The sequence below is a fragment of the Scyliorhinus canicula genome, chromosome 15 (genome assembly GCF_902713615.1).
Source record: "Scyliorhinus canicula chromosome 15, sScyCan1.1, whole genome shotgun sequence".
Classification (NCBI taxonomy): Eukaryota; Metazoa; Chordata; class Chondrichthyes; order Carcharhiniformes; family Scyliorhinidae; genus Scyliorhinus; species Scyliorhinus canicula.
The window spans coordinates 70537969-70561409 of record NC_052160.1 but is presented as its reverse complement, the minus strand read 5'-3'; the positions used below and the strand labels follow the sequence as shown (position 1 = coordinate 70561409).

At 43.9% G+C, this 23441-nt stretch overlaps 1 protein-coding gene across 1 annotated transcript in view; it reads left to right on the top strand.

The window, feature by feature from the left end:
- The window catches only part of LOC119978346, a 439995-nt gene that overhangs the window by 53663 nt on the left and 362891 nt on the right, over nucleotides 1–23441 (top strand). Inside the window, exons 5-8 of the mRNA XM_038819919.1 lie at nucleotides 559–724; nucleotides 3072–3209; nucleotides 5105–5294; nucleotides 12782–12921. Coding sequence (XP_038675847.1) covers nucleotides 559–724; nucleotides 3072–3209; nucleotides 5105–5294; nucleotides 12782–12921 — 634 coding nt within the window. The remainder of the gene's footprint in view (nucleotides 1–558; nucleotides 725–3071; nucleotides 3210–5104; nucleotides 5295–12781; nucleotides 12922–23441) is intronic.

The window sequence follows — 23441 nt, the reverse complement described above, 5'->3', positions numbered from 1 at the left end:
GATCAGGGAGGCAAAGGCAAGGGCGTCCGCCCTCCTCCCCAGGAATAGATCTGGCTGGTCTGAAACCCCATGGCTCCACCCTCACCCCCACCACTTTGGACATAGCCTCGAAGAAGGCTGTCCAGTACTCCACAAGTCTGGGGCAAGACCAGAACATGTGGGCGTGGTTGGTCGGGCCTCTTTGGCACCGTTCACATCTGTCCTCCACCTCCGGGAAGAACGTACTCATAAGGTTTCTTGTTAAGTGGGCTCTATGTACCACTTTAGTTGCGTCAGGCTGAGCCTTGCGTACGTGGAGGTGGAGTTGACCCTATGCAGTGCTTCGCTCCAGAGTCCCCACCCTATCTCAATCCCCAGGTCAGCCTCCCATTTCTTTCTTGTTGCGTCTAGTACGGTGTCGCCCCTTTCTACCAGTCGGTCATACATGTCGCTACAGTTCCCTTTCTCTAGGATACTTGTGTCCAGTAGGTCTATCTTACATTAATATTAACCAGCATTCATATTAACCAGTCGATACATAACTGTATTCAGAATAGTTTTGCATGTCTGTCATTGCAGATCTTCCCTGGAGAAACATCCACTTCAATTTTCTTTCCAAGATGGGATAATCCCCGAGATCTGTCCTTCAGAGAGTGAAGAAACCTGGGCCTTGAACATCAAACGCGGCATCCTCAGTGTTCTCCAAGATTCATACACAGTAAATAAACAAAAAACTGTTGAGGAGGTAAGACACTTATAACAAGCATTCATATTAATGTTGAGGTTGATAATGGAATGTTCTGAAATTTAGACTGGTATCCACACTAAATTTGACCATACTGATGGAAAAGTTGCATCTGATTTAATTACAAAAAAATTGTGATGTATTTGAAGATTCCAGTATGTCAATCAGATCCTTCAATAAATCAGTAAATTAAGCATGTTATATTCCTGTTTTCTTCTTAAGCTAGTTATCATGATCAGGTTAACTTGTTAGTACCCGAGTCCTTTCACCTGTGAGTCAAAAGGCTGTGAGTTCAAATCCCATTCCAGGACTTGAGCACAAATATCCAAGTTGGCACTCCAATGCTATCCTGAGGGAGTGCTCCGCTGGCAGAGGTGTAGGGCGGTATTCTCTGTCCCGCAACACCCGTTTTCTGGTGCGGGGCATCCCCGCCGGCAAAGGGATTCTCTGTCCCGGCAGCCGGCCAATGGGGTTTCCCATTGTGGGCTGCACCACGCCGCCGGGAAATACGCAGGCATAACTGCACTGCTGGCCAAATGGAGGACCCCGCCGACAGAGAATCCAGCTGGTTGTGTTTTGGATGAGATGTTAAACTGAAGCCCTCCCACCATCTCAGGTGGATGTAAAAGATCCCATTGCTCTACTTTGAAGAAGAGCAGGGGAGTTAAACCTGGCATCCTGGTCAATTGTTATTCCCCAACCAACACCACAAAACCAGATTATCTGGTCACGTTGCTGTTCACACTGTAGCATTTTGAACATTACAACTTTATAAATACCTCATTGGCTATGAAGTACTTTGGGTCAATTAAGGACATTATATATAAATGTAGTATTTTTAACTTCAAATGATCAATTATTAATCCATGAATTATTGATCATGTTTCTGGTCTTTTAATTTGATTTTGTGAGTAATATTCATCATCACGATTGGTAAAGATGTATTGGACTTGGATTAGTTCAAGCTCCTGAATATGGAATTGTGCAGTGAGAAGTTTAAAAATAAAACCCAGATGTAACAAGGTCTCTTTGCTCCCAAGTCGGAAAGTTATTCAGAGAATTCAGTAATGTCTGACGATTAACCGACATTGTTGCCACTGGCACAAATCTGTGTTTTCATTCAAAGAGAGCTCCCACTGACTACATTAAGTGGGATTTCTTTTTATCTTCAGGTGTATATATTTTGGTTGAATAAGAATTTGCCACATTTACTTGCTGAAATCCCACACTTCATGAACTAAATAAAATATAGTATGAGTTTATGGATATTTAAGGGAATTTTCAGAAAAGAAATTTGAAGTTAGCTTTACTACAGATTCCAAAAGAGCCCTTTCAGAATTCTTAGCGGTTGATGAGCAAACATTGGGATTGAACCCAAGAAGAAACCAGATTACAGCATTCCTCACCAACTCAAATACCACATGAAGTCATCAGAACGTTTTGGCCATTCATTTTGCTGGGACTGTAATATCCCACCATGTGGGAGGGACCATAATATTCTGGCCACTGTCACAAAGCATAACAGAGTCTCATAGATAGGTGTGCACCTCATAATACATTACAGTTCCAGACTTGTGCTGAAAAGCAATAAAATTACTTTGGTGTTGCAACAGGTATATTGATATCTTATTGTCGATATACTGGCTGCTTTTGAAAATGCTATGCTCCGAACCCTTCGGAAATCTCTCTCTTGCCTATTTAACTGATCCTGTCTCCCGCACTGTTGTCACATGCAGATTTAGGGCAGGAAACTTATGTTTGTTGCATGACACTAAATGTGCAGCTTTTCACTCTAGTCCTGGTACTGTCTCTGGGCCAACAACAGCAACAACATCAAACATTTACATTTTGTCTTTTCAGATAGAAACACCTTCACACTATTTTCACATGTAGGCACAAAGGGAAACTAATGTTGGGCCAGGAAGGAAATATTAATGGGGTAAAACTGAAATATTGACTGAGACAAGGATTGCCATGTGGTTTTGAGAGGTGGAGGGGTTTAGACAGGGAGTTGGAGAGCTGAGGACCCAGGTTTGAATTCCGGTCTGGGTCACTGTCCGTGTGGAGTTTGCACATTCCGCCCCACAACCCAAAGATGTGCAGGTTAGGTGGATTGGCTATGCTAAATTGCCCCTTAATTGGAAAAAGAAAATTTATTAAAAAAAGGGAGGTGGAGAGAACAACTTGAAGTTCCTGTAAGTGCTCTGCAAAATATAATTTACATAAGATATAAAACGATGGGGGTTTAATTATTTTTGCTGCATTCTGGAACATCTCTTGTCAATTCCAATTAGTATATTATGCTATAATATATTTATAACTTTTTGTTTTAATAATTTTTCTACAGGTTGATATTTCGGGCAAGTGTTTGTCTACATATAAGGTGCAAGGTTCCCTCCTTGTGAAGTTTAAAAATCTAAATGATTGTTCACGACGCTCAATGGCTGTCACTTCATTGCAGTCAGTAGCTCTACCCAATTCTGCAGTAAGCATAACCTTTACCATCATATGTTAAGATTAATGTGACTTTTCTCTGACATCTTATAATAAAAGCATTGTACTTACCTACTTTAAAATCGTACTGTATCAGTTAATAGATCGATAGATTAATCCCTCAACAAATATCTAAAAAGATAGCTTCTGAATGGAGGTAACAGGGAAGGTTGATGAGGGCAATGCTGTTCATTTGGTGCATATGGATTTTCAAAAGGCATTTTAGACCATGCCACACAACAGACTTGTAAACAAATTCTAGCACATGGAATAAAAGAGAAAGTAGTCACTTGGGTAAGAAGGTGGCTGAGTGACAGAAAATAGAGAGTAGTGATAAATAGTTGTTTTTCAGATTGGAGGGAGATTTGTAGTGGAGTTCCCCAAGGCTCAGGGTCATGACCCTTGCTCTTCCTGATATATATTAATGATCTAGATTGGCGTTTAGGGCATGATTTCAAAATTTGAAGATTTGGAACATTGTCAACTGCGATGAGATTTTCTTGAACTTCAAAGGGACATAGACATAGTGATGGACTGGGCAAGCAAGTGGCAAATGTAGTTCAGTGCAGAGAAGTGTGAGATAATTCATTTTGGCAGGAAGAATATAGAGAGACAGCACAAAATAAAGAGAGAAATTCTAAAGGAGGTGCACGAATAGAAATACTTTGTTGTATATGTACATAAGCCATTGAAGATGGCAGGGCATATTGAGAGAGCAGTTAATAAGGCATATGGTATCTTGTACTCAATTTCCCTATTAATAACGTTTTGAGAGTAAGGATGTTGTGTTGAACTTGTATAAGACACTAATTAGATCTCATCTGGAGACTGTATCCAGTTCTGGTCTCCATACTTAAGGAAGGATGTGAAGCATTGGAAATAGAACAGAGGAGATTCCCAAGAATGATTCCAGGGATAAAGAAGGGTTAAAGTATAGATTGGAGAGGTTGTGATTGTTTTCCTTGGGGAAAAGAAGGCTGAGATAAGGCTCGATAGAGATATTCAAAATCCTGAGGTGTATGGACAGGGTAAATAGTGAAAAACTGTTTCCTCTCAAGACAGCATCAGGAACCAGATGGCATGGATTCAAAATAATTGGCAAAAGGAGTAAAAGTGATGTGAGGAAAAGATTTTTCACCCAGAGTCTGTAAGAAATTTCCTGGGAGGGTGGTGGAGGGCGGGTTTGATCGAGGTATTCAAAAAGGAATTAGATTGCTATTTGAAAAGAGAGAATGTGCAAGGTTGCAGGGATAAGGCAGGGGAGTGGGATTTGGTAGAATGCTCTTTCAGAGGGCCAGTGCAGACTCAATGGGCCAAATGGCTTCCTTCTGATGAGAATTCTGAGATGCAAAGACAAACTGTAAATAACTTGTTGGAAGAGATAATAAACAAGTCAACTTTTGAACTATCAAGTTAAAGCCACGACACTTGCAAGTTATCATTACTAGTATATTAAATCATCTTGTTGGTATAATATGTGAAAGAGAAAATGGCTATTCGAATAACTGGCAGCATGGTAGCACAGTGGTTAGCACTGTGGCTTCACAGCGCCAGGGTCCCAGGTTTGATTCCCCCCCACTGTCTGTGCGGAGTCTGTACGTTCTCCCCGTGTGCGCGTGGGTTTCCTCCAGGGGGTCCGGTTTCCTCCCACAGTCCAAAGATGTGCAGGTTAGGTGGATTGGCCCTGATAAATTGCCCTTTGTGTCCAAAAAGGTTGGAGGGGTTATGGGGATAGGGTGGAAATGAGGCCTTAAGTGGGTCGGTGCAGACTCGATGGACCAAATGGCCTCCTTCTGCACTGTATGTTCTATTATAAAAACAAGAGTGTTTGTGTAGGGACGAAATGGAGACTATTAATCCATCTGATGTTTCATTGCTCTATGTTAGTCTCATCAGCAGATTCTGGATTCCCAGTTGGAATGCACACAAAGTTATAAAGGTGGAATCATAGAAATGGCCACTTGCAACGAGTCGAATGTCTTTCGACCCTTCTCCAAAGAAGGTAAAGGAGCAAAGACAGAGATTGTCACGACACTGAAGCTTCTAAAGATGGAAGAAGCATCACCCATGCCCAGAGGTGAGTTAGAAATACTGAATGCAAAGCAGAACTCAGCACCCATTCCACAGAGCCATAGGATCCCTACAGTGCAGAAGGAGGCCATTCGGTCCATTGGGTCGGCACCGAACCTCTGAAAGAGCACCCTACCTAAGCCCATTTCCCCCATCCTATCCCCATAACCACACCTAACCTGCACATCTTTGTCTTCTGGAATAATCCGTATCCAAAGCCAGCATTTAGCACTGGTGCCATTGGTATCTTGAATCACATGGTCACCGTGTGTGTCGGCAAACTGTGTTGGACTACCAAGCTGTGTTGGTACATTTTAGCTCTCATAAAGATTTTGCAGCATAAATAAATGGAACGAATATTCAACTCTGGAATAGAGAGGGGAGCTCAAATTAAAGTTTCTACACGTAGCCATTTTTGAATGGTACAGGCTATTGTTTTCAAAATTAAACTATACATTGCACTGTACAGTTGAGTAGAAAAATGGTCATAAAGTGGGATTCATAGGTTTCCTTTAATTTCTATGTTTAGATCTCACAGATCCTTGTGGAGAACCACTCACATCTTTCAATCTGTAAAATGTCCTTTTATGCTACCATTTGCTATTCTCAGTAAAGTTCCATTTATCATAATTCCATCTACCCTTATCTTTATTTAAATATATAATATAGCACCTTATTAAATATGTCTTGAAAACCCATATGAATCATATCCATTGTATTTCCTCCTACCTGTCCTCTGATATTTACCATGTTTGATCTGACCTTGAGAAATCCTGCGGACTGGCTCTTATTAAATCCTGATTCATGAAATGCTTCTTTCAGTTATGTTCTTTGACTAGGCCCTTTCTTTGGGGACTGCTGGGCTCATTTTCCAGGCAGTCATCACAATCTTGACCAATTATTTACTGATCTCTTGTGGTTAAATTCAAGCCGTAGAACATCAAATATGGAAGCAGCGAAGCTTGAATCGAGGGCAGTGACTATCGACAACAGTAATATATAAACAAATATATTTTGTCATTCTACAAGGTGAATGGGTTGCTCTAAGCTTATTTCAGTCCAGACCAGAGCACCGTATGCAACTTCTAGAACAGTGAGATAGTGGGCTGCATCTAGTAAAGCTCCTGGGAGTGGGAAATGAGGCGAAAGGGGCATTCAATTGTGCAGGAGGTGAAATGGCAGCTTACCGAAGGGGTAATAGTTTGGAAGTAAATCAGCGGTGGATTAACAGTAGATCTTGTTCCCCAACAAGTGATAGGAACCTGTTTTTTTTTTTCTAAGGGGCAATTTAGCATGACCAGTCCTCCGAACCTGCACATCTTTGGGTTGTAGGGTGAAACCCACACAGACATGGGGAGAATGTGCAAACACCACACCGACAGTTACCCAGGGCCGCGATCGAACTTGGGACCTTGGCGCTGTGAGGCAGCAGTGTGAACCACTGCGCCACCATGCCGCCCAGAAACCTATTTTTAATTACCATGTCATGCATACTCAGTAAAACACCAGGTTTAATGGAATCTTTGCGATTTAAGTGGGCAGCAAATTAGGAGCATGTGCCTTAATTCAGATTCATGAGAAGGTAAGGGTGCCATGCAGCAGGTGAGGTTGTCTTCCTTGTGGATTTGGAGTGCAGTTGACGTCTGGAGAACTTTGTTGGATGAGGAGGTGAGGAAGCTGAGCTGTTGCATTAAGCTCGGCTGGTGCTATCTGGGTGAGGTCTGGGCGCGAATGTCAGATGGAGGGATGTCGGGTCATGGCGGCTTCATGATGGGTTGTGGCACGGAGGGAGAGAACTGAATGGCACAGGGAAGGTCAATCTCTACCGCTGTCAGCAGAAGCATCATAGAAGGGAGGGGGCTGGTTTAGCGCAGTTGGCTGGTTAGTTCTATCAATGGAAGCGCATGCCAAGAAAATTGACTCAATAAGTGGATCCTGTGCTGTATATTTTCTTTAGATTCCGGGTGGGATTCTCTGGTCTCCCAACCGCGTGCTTCTCTGCAGCGGGAGGCAGCGCGTTGTTCGCTGGCGGCAGGATTCTCTGCTCCAGCCGCTGTCAATAGGAATTCCCACTGAAGCCACCCCACACCGCCAGGAAACCCGTGGGCCAGCGGCACCAGAGAATCTCGCTGCCAGTGAAAATCCAGAGAATTCCGGCGTACATTGAGAAAAAATTGAATGCTGAACCAAGGCTGGAGATATTAAAAGGGGTGATCACATTTTTGGTAAAACAGATGAGTTTTAAGAGGGATCTTAAGAGGAAGGTGGAAAGTTGGTGTTTCTGGGCTTTAGGCCTACTGAGCGGAAAGCATGCCTATCGATGATGGGACAAAGAGAGCCCTGACTCAGAGTTCAAAGAGTGGAGGGGGCTGGAGGAGCTTACAGATATGGAAGGAGGGAGGGGTATCAAAACCATAAAGGAACTTAAATGAGGATGAGAATTTTAAGTTTGAGGCATTGATCGACAAGGAACCAAGGTGGGTGAGCTAGCAGAGGACTGATGGTGGAATAAGACTTGATGTAGGGTAAGATCCCGGCAGCAGAACTTTGAATGAGGCGAGGTTTATGGGCGTTAACGATAAGAGGCAAACCAAAAGGCATTTTAGTCTTCAGATTTCAGAAGGAGATTAGCTAAAGCAGGGATGGAAGTGGAGGATGTTTGAGGGGGCGTTGGTGGCCTTGATGTTGGAAAGAATATGGAGTCAGAATGTCTGCTGGGGGCTGAAGATAATGGCTTTGGTCTTCCCAATGCTTAGCTGAACGGAAATGTAATTCTTCCCAGGATGGGTATCGGAGAGTTTGATATTACTAAGGCAGTGGAGAGATTGAAAGGTTGTGGAGAAGTAGGTAGAACTGGATGCTGTCAGCATAGATGTGAAAGCTCACCCCATCTCTTCAGATGATGTCGCCAAGTAGGTGAATCCGTGACTAGAGCTTGTTGCGACCCCAGCCAAAGGCTACAGCGGGACAGAGGAAGAGGAGTGAAGTGATAATAATGGTCACAGTCGCAGAGGATGTAATTTGGATTAAAGCTGGTTGGCACCTTGCTTGGGACAATAAACCCGATTGGAAATATTTAGGAAGAAATCTGTAAGAAAGGTGGGCATGGATCTGGGATGTGACAGCAAATTGCAGACTTTGGAGAGGAAAGGGAGATTTGAGATGGGACATGGAGAGAGGTTTTATTTTTAGGTGATGGGAGGAGATCTGTTGTATTGAAAGGAAAGTTGATAGTGACTGAGAAGCCAGGTAGTCAGCAATTGAGTGAGATCCATAGAATTCTGACCGTGCGGAAGAGGCCATTCAGCCCAACGAGTCTGAACTGACCCTCCGAAAGAACACCCCATCTATGCCCGCTCCATCCCCACAACCTAATCTGTATATCCTTGGACACTAAGGGGCAATTTAGCATGGCCAATCCACCTAACCTGCACATATTTGGACTGTGGGAGGAAATCTGAGCACCCCCCGGAGGAAACCCACGCAGACACAGGGAGGAAGTGCAAACGCCACACAGACAGTCACCCGATGCCAGAATTGAACCCGGATGCCTGGCATTGTGAGGCAGCAGTGCTAATCACTGTGCCACCGTGACCCTGCTGATCACGCTCATCATGGACTCCGTTTTTGGTTAGAGCGCACTCGTATGCTTGAATGTGGGAGGGTTGATGAGTAAATTTGTTGATGATTGTAAGAATAGGTGGGGTGGTAAATAGTGAGGAGGATAGCCTTCGATTACAGGAGGATATAGATGGCTGGTCAAACGGGCTGATCAGGGGCAAATTGAATTCAGTCAGGACAAGAACAAAGAACCATACAGCACAGGAACTTCGGCCCTCCAAGCCTGTACCAGTTAGGATACCAACCTTTGCCAAAACCCTCTGCCCTTCCTTGTGCCATCTCCCTCTATACCCATCCTATACATCTGTTTGTCAAGATGCCTTTTGAACACCGTTAATGTACCTGCTTCCACAACCTCCCCTGGCAATGTGTTCCAGGCACTCACCACCCTCTGCATAAAAAATCTGCCTCGCACATCTCGTCTAAACTTTGCCCCACGGCCCTTAAACTTATGCCCCTGGTGATTGACCCCTCCACCCTAGGAAAGAGTGCCTGCCGATCCACTCTATCCGTACCCCTCATAATCTTGTAGACCTCTATCAGGTCACCCCTCAATCCCCATTTTTTCTAATGAAAACAATCCGAGTCTATTCAGCCTCTCCACATAACTAACACCCTCCAGACTAGGCAACATCCTGGTAAACCTCCTCTGCACCCTCTCCAAAGCCTCGACATCTTTCTGGTAGTGTGGCGATCAGAATTGTGCGCAATATTCCAAGTGCAGTCATGCCAAGATTCTATACCACTGTAGCATGACTTGCCAGTTTTTATACTCGAAGCCGTGTCCAATGAAGGCAAGTGTGAAATGAAATGAAAATCACTTATTGTCACAAGTAGGCTTCAATTAAGTTACTGTGAAAAGCCCCTAGTCGCCACATTCCGCCGCCTATTCGGGGAGGCTGGTATGGGAATTGAACCCGCGCTGCTGGTCTGCCTTGGTCTGCTTTCAAAGCCAGCGATGAGGTGATGCATTTGAGCAGGACAGACAAGACAAGGGAATACATGATCAATGGCACGACCCTGGGAAGCACCGAGGATCAGTGGGATCTTGGTGTGCATGTATACTAGTCCCTTAAAGTAGCTGGGCAGGAGGATAAATTGGTTAAGAAGGCATATGATATACTTGCCTTTATTAGCCGAGGTAAAGAGTTTAAGAACAGGGAGATTGTGCTGGAACTGTATAAAACATTGGTTCGTCCACAGCTAATATTGTGGGCAGTCCTGGAATCCACATTATAAGAGAGATGTGATAGCACTGGAAAATGTGCAGTGGAGATTTACCAGGATGATGCCTGGGTTGGAGATTTTAGTTATGGAGAGATTGGATAGACTGGGGTTGTTTTCCTTGGAGCAGAGGAGACTGAGGGGTGCCATGATTGGCATGTATAAAATTGAGGGACATAGAGTAGGCAGGAAGAAATGTTTCCTCTTGGTGGATGGGTCAATGACCAGGGGACATAGATTTAAGGTAAGGGGCAGGAGGTTTAGAGGGGATGTGAGGAAAAACCTTTCACCCAGAGGGTGGTGGGAGTCTGGAATTCACTGCCTGAATGGGTGGTGGAGGCAGATGTGCCCTTGCAATGCCAAGGCATACAAGGTATATGGACGGCAATGCCAAGGCATACAAGGTATATGGACGAAGTGTTGGAAAATTGAATAGTTAGGTCGTTGGTTTTGACCAGCACAGACATGATAGAACGCATTGGCTATCATCCAATCTTCCGGCATCTCTCCTGTGGCCCGAGAGGAATTGAAAATTATTGCCAGTGCCCCTGCTATCTCCTCCCTTGCCTCACTCAACAGTTTGGGATATATTTCATCTGGCCCTGCAGGTTTATTTACTTTTAAGCCTGGCAAACCACTCAGAACCTCCTATCTGGCTATGTTAATTTTTTTACTTTTATCACAGTCCTTCTTCCTGATTTCTATACCCACACCTCTCTCACTCGTGAACATCGACACAAAATATTCATTTACAACCCTATCTGCGTCCTCCGGCTCCACACACAAATTACCACTGTGGTCCTTATTGGGCCCAACTCTTTCCCCAGTTATCCTTTACTCTTTTATTGTACTTATAAAACAGTTTCGGATTTTCCTTTATTTTCCCTCCCAGTATTCTTTCATGTCCCCCTTTTGCTCTCCTAATTTCCTTTTTAAGCTCCATCTTGCACATTCTGTACTCCTTTAGGGTTTCTACTGTTTTGAGCCCAAGATATCTGCCATAAGCCTGCCGTTTTCTCCTGATTCCAATGTTGTATATCCCTCGATATCCAGAGTTCACTAGATTTGTTGATCCCATCCTTTCTCTTGATTAGAACATGTTGGCCTTGTACTCTCTCTATTTCCTTCTTGAATGGGTCCCACTGTTCTGTCACAGATTTACCTCAAGGTATCTGCTCCAGTCCGCTCCGGCCAAATCATATCTGATCCTATTAAAATCAACCTTCTCCCAATTTAGAACTTTGACGCCCATTCTTGAACTTTTCCACAACAATCTTAAATCTAACAGAGTTATGATCACTCTGCAAAATGCTCCCCAGCTGATGCTTCAGCCACTTACCCGACTTTGGTACCTAAAATTAAGTCCAGGACCAATCCCTCTCTTGTAGGACCTTCTACATACTGGCTTAAAAGGTTCCCCATAGAACCATAGAATTCCTACAGTGCAGAAGAAGGCCATTCAACCCATCGAGTCTGCACAAATCCTCTGAAAGAGCACCTATCTAGGCTCACTCACCACCCTATCCCTGTAACCTAAACTATACATCCCTGGACATTAGGGCAATTTAGCATGGCCAATGCACCTAACCTGTACATCTTTGGAATGTAGGAGGTAACCGCAGCACCCGGAGGAAACCCATGCAGACAGGGATAGAAATTGCAAACTTCACTCGGGCAATCTCTCAAAGTCGGAATTGAACAGGGTCCCTGGTGCTGTGAGGCAGCAGTGCTAAACGCTGTGCCACCAGACACATTTGAAGAATTCTGCTCCCTCTAAACCTTTCACACTATAGCTACCCCAATTAATATTGAGGAAGTTGAAATCCCCCACTATCACTACCCCATTACTTTTACGCTTCACTGAAATTTATCCATATATCTACTCTTCTATTTCTCTCAGATTGTTAGGGGACCAATAGAACAAAAGCAGCAATGTGATGACTCTTTTTTAGTTCTTAAGTTCTACCTCAGTTAAAGAATCTTCTAAAATATCATCCCTCCCTACTGCTGTAATTTATTCCCTGATCAAAATTGTGACACCCCTTCCTCTTTTCCTACCTCCCCTGATTCGACGAATGGTCCTATATCCTGGAATAGTGAACTGCCAACCCTGCCTCGCTTTCTCAATCATATCTCAGTGACAGCAAAGACATTATACCCCTATGTTTTAATTTGTGCCCTCAACTCATCTGCCCTGTGCGCCAGACTCCTTGCATCAAAATAAATACCATTCAATCTTGCCAAAATCCCATGTGACTAAATGGTCTAGCGATTCTATGCCTTCCTAACTCGCTTGCTGTCTCCCCCACCCCGCCAAGTTAGTTTAAACACTCCCCAACAGCACTAGCAAACCTCTCTGCAAGGACGCTGGACCCATTTTTGTTCAGGTGTAACCCATCCCCCTTGTACCACCATCCCTGAAAATGGTCCCTATGACCCAGAAATCTAATTATTGCTTGTGGCTTGCAAATTGGCTACATGGTTACGTTTTAGAAGCAGCAAAGTATGTTGAACCCATCCAGATGTTGTGAAGGATGCTGTACAAATGTCTTTCTTTCATTGTAATGGAAGCCTCGAAACCTGCACTGTCTCATTGACTGTGGTTTCACATTTGGCAATTTGTGAATCAGCAATTGTGTTTCTTAACAGTGGAACAAAAGACATCCCAGCACAGCACTCTGCTGTTTGAGAGAGAGAGCGGTAAAGGGAAAAAGACAAGATATTCGAGTGTAGAGCAAGTCACGGATGCAGTGAGACAGCTCTGTTTAACCAAAGGCATGACCTTTGAGGTAAGTCACATTTTGCTTTTTCATTGGTGGTGCAGAGGGTGGAACTAATTTACAAATAACTTTCTGTTCCATGAAGGCTAAAACTCTCAATTAAATGTTCAACTTCCTTGAACGTTTGTTGGAACGGCATATACAAAAGAACTTTTTAAAAAAAACAACAGGCAAATCTGGATGAAAACTGAAGGCCCACATTGCGAGATAGTGATGAGTCTGAAAAGAAAAGTGTGGGATGGATAAAGTGAAGAAGCAGCAATTAACTAATGCCAAGCTTTGGGACACAATTTTATGGCCACGCTGTGCCCGAATAGCAGCTCGCTCTGGCACAGCGGAGCCAATAGATGCCGGGAGACCCTACTCCCAGGATCTAACCAGCTCACAATGCCTCTCAAGATCTAACGTGATCTCGTGAGATGTGCAGTGTAAATCCCGTCCATTATGGGTGGAATCACTTTTCAGCAAATCTGCATGTTAAAACGAGACAGCTAGTCTCATTTTAATGTGCAGGTTCCCGGGTTACCCGAAGTGTGGGATCAATCCCCTTTGACTCGAGACCTCAGGTGAGCACTGTTCAGTACTGGCCAGCAGAAATGGGGGCCAGATGGAATGGCACTCGTGGGGGGTCTCCCAGGGAATTGGAGGCACCAGGTACATGCCCTCTCGGCAGGGTGGTACCCTGACACTATTGGTGCCACCTGGGCACCCTGGCAGTGCCTCCTTTGTGCAAGCCTGGCTCTTCCAAGGTGCCCAGGTGATACTGCCAGCTGGCAGGGACACTGGCAGGGTGCCAGGTTGGCACTGCCAGCTGGTGGGGGTGTCCTGTGCAGGTGGTTGGGGTGGGCGCGGTAGTGTGTTGGAGCGTTGGGGGGTAGTAGGGTTGGGTCAGGGGGCCTTGGTGATATACCATTTTTAAATGGCATCCTGATCTCCAGCTACACTGAGGAGTTCCAGCGAGCAGAGCTCCTCGATGCACAAAATAGGGCCACGTGCGGCCTCTGCTGCGCTTTCCCCGCTGAGGCCCCCTATCAAACACAAGTGGCATTTTATAGTCTTGTGTTTCCCGGCGCTATGAGCGCTGGGAAACATGCGGATAAACGTGCTCGCTATGGGACTTTGTTCCCTTTTAATAAAATTGAGATCTCGATATCAAATTTACAGGTTACACAGCAAAGGGGTCTCTGGAGATCAAAGCAAAATAGTTTGTATTTTTTTAAATCCTGAGGATTTCTAGAAGAATTGACTACTGTGGAAGCATCCATCAAGGCCATTCAGCCCATCAGATCAAAGTCCGTTCTCTGAAAGAGTTCTTGACCCATGTGCTTTTGCCATAACCTCTTTAAATTTATCATGGAGTCACTGAGTTTTACAGCACAGAGCGGGGGCTCTTCAGCTGTTGAATTAAAGTTGTTTTATGTTTAAAATAAAAAATTCAATGATTCAAATTAAGCAGCAGGACTAAAACAGGTGTCTGTGGTGCCGTATGATTAATTGATTTACTCTTTCATTGTTGGTGGCAAGGCCAGCATTTGTTCCCCTTCTCTAATTGCCCCTTGAACTGAGTTAGCCATTTCAGAGAGCAGTTTAAGAGTCAACCACATTGTCTGGAGTCACATGTAGGCTAGACCGGATAAGGCAGATTTCTTTCCTCAAAGGACATCAGTGAACCAGATGGGTTTTTACAACAATCGATGAGAATTTACTACCTTTCAATTCCAGATCTTTATTAATTGAATTTAAATTGCCATGGTGGGATTTGAACCCACATTACCCTGGTTTCTGGGTTACTCGTCCAGTGATATTACCACTACAACACCACCACCTCATTAAATTTGAGCTAAGTGACTTTGAATTAGTAGTATCATAGAACATACAGTGCAGAAGGAGGCTATTCGCCCCATCAAGTTTGCACCAACCCACTTAAACCCTCACTTCCACCCTATTCCTGTAACCCAATAACCCCTTCTACCTTTTTTTGGTCACTAAGGGCAATTTATCATGGCCAATCCACCTAACCTGCATGTCTTTGGACTGTGGGAGGAAACCGGAGCACACGGAGGAAACCCGTGCAGACACGGGGAGAACGTGTAGACTCCGCACAGACAGTGACCCAGCAGGGAATTGAACCTGGGACCCTGGTGCTGTGAAGTCACAGTGCTAATTACTTGTGCTACCGTGCTGTCCTTAGTATATTACTCTCATATGCCTGCATCTGCCTTGCATATTCTCCTCCTCCAGGTATTACCCTTAGAGGTAATTGCAACCATGGACATGGGATCCACTCCTGACCAGGCATCAAGCTAGCAGCATGGGAAAACCCGTCTAAGAGGGGAATATTAAATCTGGGCCAGTGCCACGCCTTCCCCATCTGTCATACCTGGAACCTCAGAGCTTCAAGCCATGAAACTTAATCACCTTTGACCTTTCCTCCAACCCCCATTACCCTCCCTCCATCACACTAGTCCTGCCTTCTGTGACTTTCAAGGCACCGACCATTAATCTTGATCAACTATGAACCTAGAGCGACACTGTGGCACAGTGGTTAACAATGCTGCCTCACAGTGCCAGCGACCCGGGTTCAATTCCTGCATTGGGTGACTGTATGAGGTTTGAATGTTTTCCCAGTGTCTGCGTAGGTTTCCTCCACAGTCCAAAAATGTGCAAGTGGATTGACTATGATAAAACTGCCCCTTATTGTCCAGAGACGTGCAGGTTATGTGGAGTTATGGGGATGGGGCGGGGGAATGGTCTCGCTCGGGTGTTTTTTCATGGTGTTCGTGCAGACTTGATGGGACATATAGCCTCCTTCTGCATTGTAGGGTTTGTATGGTTCTAGAGCTGTACCCTCCCACCTCTCCCTCTCAATATTGATCTGTCCTCCAGCACCTTGGACCTGCCCGCCTTCACACTTGACCTGCCAAACATCCCCAACTCTCCCCTCTCTCACCCTTGACCTGGCTCGGTTACCCTCAATTCCCCCGGCTTCACCATTGACCTGCCATCAACCATGCTTGATCTCACCTCCATCATGTTAGAACCGCCTTTGGTAGTGATTGACGTTCCCTCTGTCATCCACCTCCCTTCAACAGGCAGCCATGCCCATCTCTTCCCCCACCTCCCTGGGTAGCGACACCTGAGCTTAATGCAACAACTCCGCCTCCTATTCCTGGTCCATCAACGTTCCCCCATACGTGAAAGGTTGCTCCTTTCCATCAGGTAGACTCCCTCAAACAGCAAGAGAAAATACTGGACAATCTCAGCAAGTCTGACAGCATCTGTGGAGAGAGAAGGGAGCTAACCTTTCGAGTCTGGATGGATCTTTGTCAAAGCTTCTGAAAGGTCCAGGCGAGGTAGACTACCTTGCCTACTGCACGCCACCTTTAACCAGTTGTGACTCTGAAGGCACATGTTTCTTGTTTGCTGCTAACTTACTCGCAAAGTTACAATTTAATCTGGTGACCATATTGTGTTTAATTGTGAAGCATGACTGAAGCATTAAAGTGGGGCTCCTGCTGCTTGGGAGCCTGCTAGTGGAACCATAATCTGCCTTTAAACCACCACCAACTGATGACCTGGCTTTCATCTTATTACCAGGAAGCTGACATTTAATTTCCCGCACAATCAAGTGCCTTCCTCTTTTCCCGCTTCCAGAAACTTCGCTAGATGCTGTTTGTAGAGCCAGTTGGAGCCTTGGAATTTCTCCTTAATTGAGGTTGAGGAACTGGGAGAAATCAAAATTGAGGTGCAATAGCACTACCATTGGTGGAAAGAAGTGAAATGAAATGAAAATCGCTTATTGTCACGAGTAGGCTTCAATGAAGTTACTGTGAAAAGCCCCTAGTCGCCACATTCCAGCACCTGTTCGGGAGGCTGGTACAGGAATCGAACCATGCTGCTGGCCTGCTTGGTCTGCTTTAAAAGCCAGCGATTTAGCCCAGTGAGCTAAACATTACAGAGTGGTCAGTTACACTGAATCAGAGAATCATAGAATCGACAGTGCAGAAGGAGACCATTCGGCCCATCGAGTCTGCACTGGTTCATGGAAAGAGAACACTACCTAAGCCCACACCTCCATCCTATCCCCGGAACTCAATAACCCCAACCTAACCCTTTTTTTGGACACTAAGGGCAATTGATCATGGCCAATCCACCTAACATGCAAATCTTTGGACTGTGGAAGGAAGCCGGATTCTCGGAGGAAACCCACGCAGGCACTGGGAGAACGTGCAGACTCCACACAGACCGTGACCCAAACGGGGAATCATACCCGAGATGGAGCTGTGTAGCAACTGTGCTAGCCACTGTGCTACCGTGCTGCCCATAAACAACAGCTAGCAGTGTGTAACTCAGGAATTTTAATTTTTAATAATCTCTATTGTCACAAGTAGGCTTACATTAATACTGCAATGAAGTTACTGTGAAAATCCCCTAGTTGCCACATTCTGGCGCCTGCTCGGGTACACAGAAGGAGAATTCAGAATGTCCAAATTACCTAACAGCACATCTTTCGGGACTTGTGGGAGGAAACCGGAGCACCCGGAGGGAACCCACGCAGGCACGGACAGTAACCCAAGCCGGGAATCGAACCTGGGACCCTGGCACTGTGAAGCAATAGCGCGAACCACTGTGCAAATTTAGAATGGAGAAGTTGATATCAGAGTCTTTTGTGTTAGTGAACTTCCAGAGAATATCAGACTTTAGACTGTTTTATACTCATTACTCCATCCGTCCCAATCTGCTAATGTTTGAACAAAGAGCAAATGTTTGAACAAAGAACAATATAGCACAACAGGCCCCTCGACCCTCCAAGATACCACACCACCCTTGGCCAAAACCCTCAGCACTTCCTAGTGCCGTATCCCTCGAAACCCATCCGATCCATGTATTTGTCAAGATGCCTTTTGACTAAGAGCTCAAGCAGAATTTGTATTATCAATGGGAAAATATTTGAATTATAATGCGTTCTGCTTACATCGATATTGGCCGGAATTCTCCAGTTGTTGCAGCTCACTTTTCCCGCACCCCGTCGGTCAGTTTCGTGGCAATGTGGTATAGTTTCAATGGGACATCCCATTGACAAGCGGCGGGAGGTTAGAATCCTGCCGCCAGCGAACGGCAGGGACCGGAGAATCCGGCCTGTTAGTGATTTAAGTAATAAGGATATGTTGTAATCAAGCATATAGACCTGCTTTTCTGCACTTTGGTGATCTGAGAAAGCTATGCATTGGCGTGCCATGTAAAAGTAGACATTAATCAAAAGTAGGCATTTGCTTTGCTGTTAGGCAGCAGCGAGACACAGCCTGAGCGAAGCATTGGTGCTCCATCAATGTGATGTACTGAATTGAATAGATTCCTGTCCTTGTTTATGGCATTTTAGAGTGATGGTGTTTTAGAGTGAGGTTATCAAATTATTCCAAATTTGAAGGATGCAGTTTAACCCACTGGGAAACAGACATATTAATTTCAGTGAACCAATAAGGGAGATTTTGTCTCTACATTCAATGGTAAATTTTACTTGGGTGGCCATAGGTGAAAGGGCAATGTTCTAAGTCACTGGACTGTGCATTGATGTCTGCTATGTCATTGGCAACGTATGTGATAGACAGTCGACATGGTACAATTTTGTAGTTGCAAACAAAACAGAGATCTGTTGTTAGTAGGTAAAACAAACAGAATAGCCATTCTTCAACCAAGCAGTCACAGAAAGTCACAACACAATAGAGGGAAAAAAGCTTGAAAGGACACAATCCCTTTTGTGGGCATCAGGCTGGGCTTCAGACTTTCAATGGGAATAATGAGTTATGCTCACAAAACACCCACTGTGTTAGTGTTGGCGGATAAGTCTTTGAATACACATTAAAAGGCATTCGGAATAGGGTGAAGAGGCTTCACTCTGACATGTAGATCAGCACAGATAAAAGGACAGGAGATAAAAATGTGATGCTTTTGTTTCAAGTGGGAAGATTAATCAACTTAATTGTGAAAGACTTCTAAACAAAGCAAGGGCTGATGTCTGAACTATTTGTCGGTGTTATTTGAATGAACGTGGAACAAGCATGCACAGTCCCTGAATTTCCACAGCAGTTCCAATACTATTTTGTAACTTTTCAAACAACTATTTCTCTAGCATTACACTGTTCTTTGCCAAGCTTAAGGGGAAACTGAGGAAATCTGTGCAGACAATCAGGAACATTGGGAATAATTTTAAACCCCCCCCCAATGGCACTCACCCAGCCCGGAGCTGTGACCCATCCCGGAACTGTGTCCCATCCCCTGGGTGTTCAGATGTTGACTTCCGCGTGTGTGGTGTTGACATCCGCAGTGTTCAGGCATGAAACCTTACTCACCATCCCGCCCCTCAATCATCAATAAACATCCCTGATTTGCCTTATCCAAGGCCTTCCCCACCCTTCAGGCAGTCTATCCTGGCATCAGGTTGGCATTAGGGTGGTAAACCTGGAAAGAACATTTCACCAATGCTGTAGAGTTAAAATGCACAGCATTTAAGGAAACCCACATTTCCGCGTTTCCCCACTATGATTCCTGGATCCAAGCCCTGAGATTGCAGGAAATGTCGGCCAGTTGTGGTTGCTGAGGTGCTATTCCTGGTAAGCAATATTGCATCTCCATTTCACAGCACAAATCAAATATCTGTTCTGATCTGAGCCAGGACCTATAAAGGAGTTGGTGACTTTCCTCCAGTAACTGCATGCTCTCAATGATGAAGCATCTGGACTTGACTTAGAACCTTCCTAAATGTCACATCTGAGACAGACCAGCTAACCGACTGATTGAAAATACAGAAGAATGCTCTTATTCATATATTAGTTTGCAGTTCTGTCTATATTCCAATAATTTAAAATTGATCAATATCGGATTGTCAATTTGCAATATTTGTGAATCTGTGTATATTTCTACCCGTTTCATTTTGCCTTGTCTTAGTATGATTTGTACAATTTTCTCAATAAACCCACTTTTCACCGGAAAGGGTTGGGGGCAGGAGGTGTTTACACTTCTAATGTTAAGTAAGCTGAAGCATATTAAAGGGAATTCATTGCCTTTTGCTTATGATAGCTTGAACTTAAATAGCACACTTCGACCGGGAAAAAAAGGCCAGTGTCTCTACCTAATATGAAAGCAGCTCTGTCGTTGGTTTAAATTTCAGTAATATGTCACATAGGGCACGTCGAGATATTTACAAAGCACCTTTTTCATGTGGCTATAGGGATTATAAACTCATAAAGTTAAAGTATGTTTAGGCTGTAACTACTGAATGGTCTCTTACATATGGATCAAGTCATTCATTGTAAATGGGCAGTTTAAATCCAGCAGTCTTTTTAGCAGACATTGATAGCAATTAAAGCTCCTTTTATACTTCTTTACAAAACTGGAGAATGAAGACAGAAACTGGAGAACTGAAAAGTGTAGTAATGCATGGTTTGAAAATTTTGACCGCTTCTTTTAAAGTTTTATCAGCTCCCAGTCCCAACTTGGGAAGTTGCCTGAAAGGGAAGGAAAATTGAGGCAGGGACTTTCTACCTGAAATATCCGAGCAGCCATCCCGACCTTTGACTACGGGACTTTTAGGACAACCCGGATTAACTTGCTCTCTGATCCTCGATTCTATGGCATAAACTGTGAGTGCGAGAGGGAGAATTAGGAAAATAAGTGAGACCATCGCACTAATGAACGCAAGGAGTCAAATTCAATGCACTCCTGGCATGAGATGAAGTGCTGAAACTGCAGGGAAGCAATTAAATGAAAATGTATGCGCGTTCCATTTAAAACTGGCACTTGCTGGTTTTACTAAGTGCTGGATAACATTTGGAGCAGCCAAATGTAGATTTGCTGAGAAAGTGGGAAAACCATATTTTCAAATGTCAATGACATGGGTTTATGACTGCATGGTGATTCTGATTCAAAATGACGCAGACCTCTTTCGATTACTTGAACAGTAATCCATTAATGCAACAAAAAAGTGCTGAAAAATCCACAGCAGCCAAATCTTCCCTGAAGGAACTCCTGGCCATTTTTCTAGGTCCCCTTCCCAGCTGCTGACATTAAACATTGTGGTGCCTGAATCTTATTTAATTCTATTACACTACAATGAAGGCAGCACCAGTATAATTAATTTGATAACTGCTCTGCAGTTACAAATATGGAATCACTACCAATATTTAGTCAATTTGAATGTTCTTTTTGAGTATGTTAGGTAACTTGCCTTGCTGTTTTGCATAATGTGGAACAATTGAACAATTAAGGGTTGTCAACAAACAGTCAGAGTGGAGCCAGACTAATATTTGATCGTTCTGGAGCAGCCATTCAAAGCCTCATTTTCCGGCTGGTAGTTGGAGTCCAGTGTAAAACGGGCGATATCAATTGTACGTTGCTCCTAATTTCCATTCTCAGTGACTTTCAAGTCAAAAGATTGACCCAGATGTTTGCTCCTGGGTCGGGTGTGCAGAGGCAGGAGAATTCCCGCAGGCTGGATTCGAGGTTGGGCCCAGAAGTTGGAATGAGAGCGGAGGCTGCCGGGTGCAGAGATGGGCTGGATGCAGTGGCCGGCTGGGCAGAAGACGTGGCTTTGGCACTGTGTTGAATTAATTAAAAAAAAAAATTAAAGTCAAAAAAAGCATCCCTCACTGTGGGAACTCATTGTTGAAGGTTCATCATTTAGGAAGGCTGGGCAAAAAGGAGAAGAAGGTGGGGTAGTGCTGTTAATGAGAAACAAAATTAGTGAGAGAGGATCTTGGATCAAGATGTGGAATCTGTTTGACTGGAGCTAAGAAACAGCAAGGGGCAGCAAACCTTTGTGATATTTGTTTATAGGCAACCATACTCTGGTGGTAAAGTTGTGGGCACAGGATAAATCAGGAAAGCGGAGCAGCCAGAGGAAACCTATGCATACACAGGAGGAGGTGCAAACTCCACACAGACAACAAGGCAGGAATTGAGCCCTGGTGATGTGAGGCAACAGTGTCACCCTGCTACCCATAGTAATAATGGGCAATTTCAATTTACATATGAACATAATTAGCTCTACTTCTGTGGTCATGAATTCCTGGAGTATATACAAGATGGATGTCTGGGGCAGTACATTGAAGAACCAATGCGGGATCAGGCTATTAAAGATTTAGTATTGTGTAATAAGAAAGGGCTAATTAATAACCTTGCTGAAAAGGAGCCTTTCGGAAATAGTGACCATAATATGGTGGAATTTTACATCAAGTTTGAAAGTGACATAATTCATTCTGAAACTTGGGTCTTAGATCTGAACAAAGGAGGTATGAAGGTATGAGGGGCGAGTTAGCTATTGTGGATTGGGAGAATACATTAAAGGCTTTGCCAGTAGATAAGTAATGGCTAGTATTTAAAGAAATATTACGTGGTCTACAAGAAATATGCATTCCTCGAAGACACAAAAGCCTAACAGGAAAGTGAATTAACTGGCTAGCAAAATAAATTAAAGATTGTATCAGGTCAAAGGAAGTGTCTTATAAGGTTGCCAGAAAATAAAAGTAGCAAACATCTGGATTGGGAGCAATTCAGAATCTAGAAAAGGAAGACTATAAGAAAGGGAAAAATTAATATGAATGCAAACTAGCGCCAAACATAAAGGCAGATTCTAAAAGCTTCTCTAGGTATTTGAAAAGGAACAGATTAGCAAGGACAAATTCCTTTCCAGGCAGAGATGGGAGGAATGGTGTAGAGAATAGAGAAATGGCAGAGAAACTAAATAATTATTTTGTGTCTGTCTTCATAGAGGAAGCTCAGGAAAAACTCCATGAAATACTAGGGAACCAAGGGGTTTGTAAATGTGAGGAACTGAAATAAATTGTGTTTAGCAAAGAGGTAGTATTCAAAAAATTTATTGCATTGAAGGTTAATAAATCCCTTGAACCAGATAGGCCACATTGCAGAGTATTGAAGGAGGTGGCTATAGAGTTAGTGGATGCGTTGGTGACTATATTTCAAAATACTACTGACTCTGGAAAGGTTCCTGCAGACAGGAAAGTAGCAAACCAACCATTTAATGATGGAAAGAGAGGGAATACTGACAATACAGACCTGTTAGTTTGATGTCAGACTTGAACATTATCCCTCTTACTATTGTAAAGGCTGTGTTAAGTGAACACTGAGAAAATAATATGATTAGGCAGAGTCAACATGGATTTATGAAAGGGAACTCGCGTTTGACATACCTGTTGGAGTTCTTGGAGTATATTTCTTGTAGCACACATAAAGGAGAACCAGTGGATGTGGTGTATTTGGATTTTCAGAAAGCTTTGGATAAGGTCCCAGACAGTAAGTTAGTAAACAAAATTAAAGCACATTGGATTGGGGGGAACATATTGGTGTGGATTTAGAATTGGTTAACAGATAGAAAACAGAGTACGAATAACCAGATAATTCTCAGAATGGCAGGCTGATACTAGTGTGGTATCACAAAGATTAGGACTGGGACCACAGCTGTTCAAAAATCTATAATCAATGATTTGACTGTGGGGACCAAATGTAATATTTCC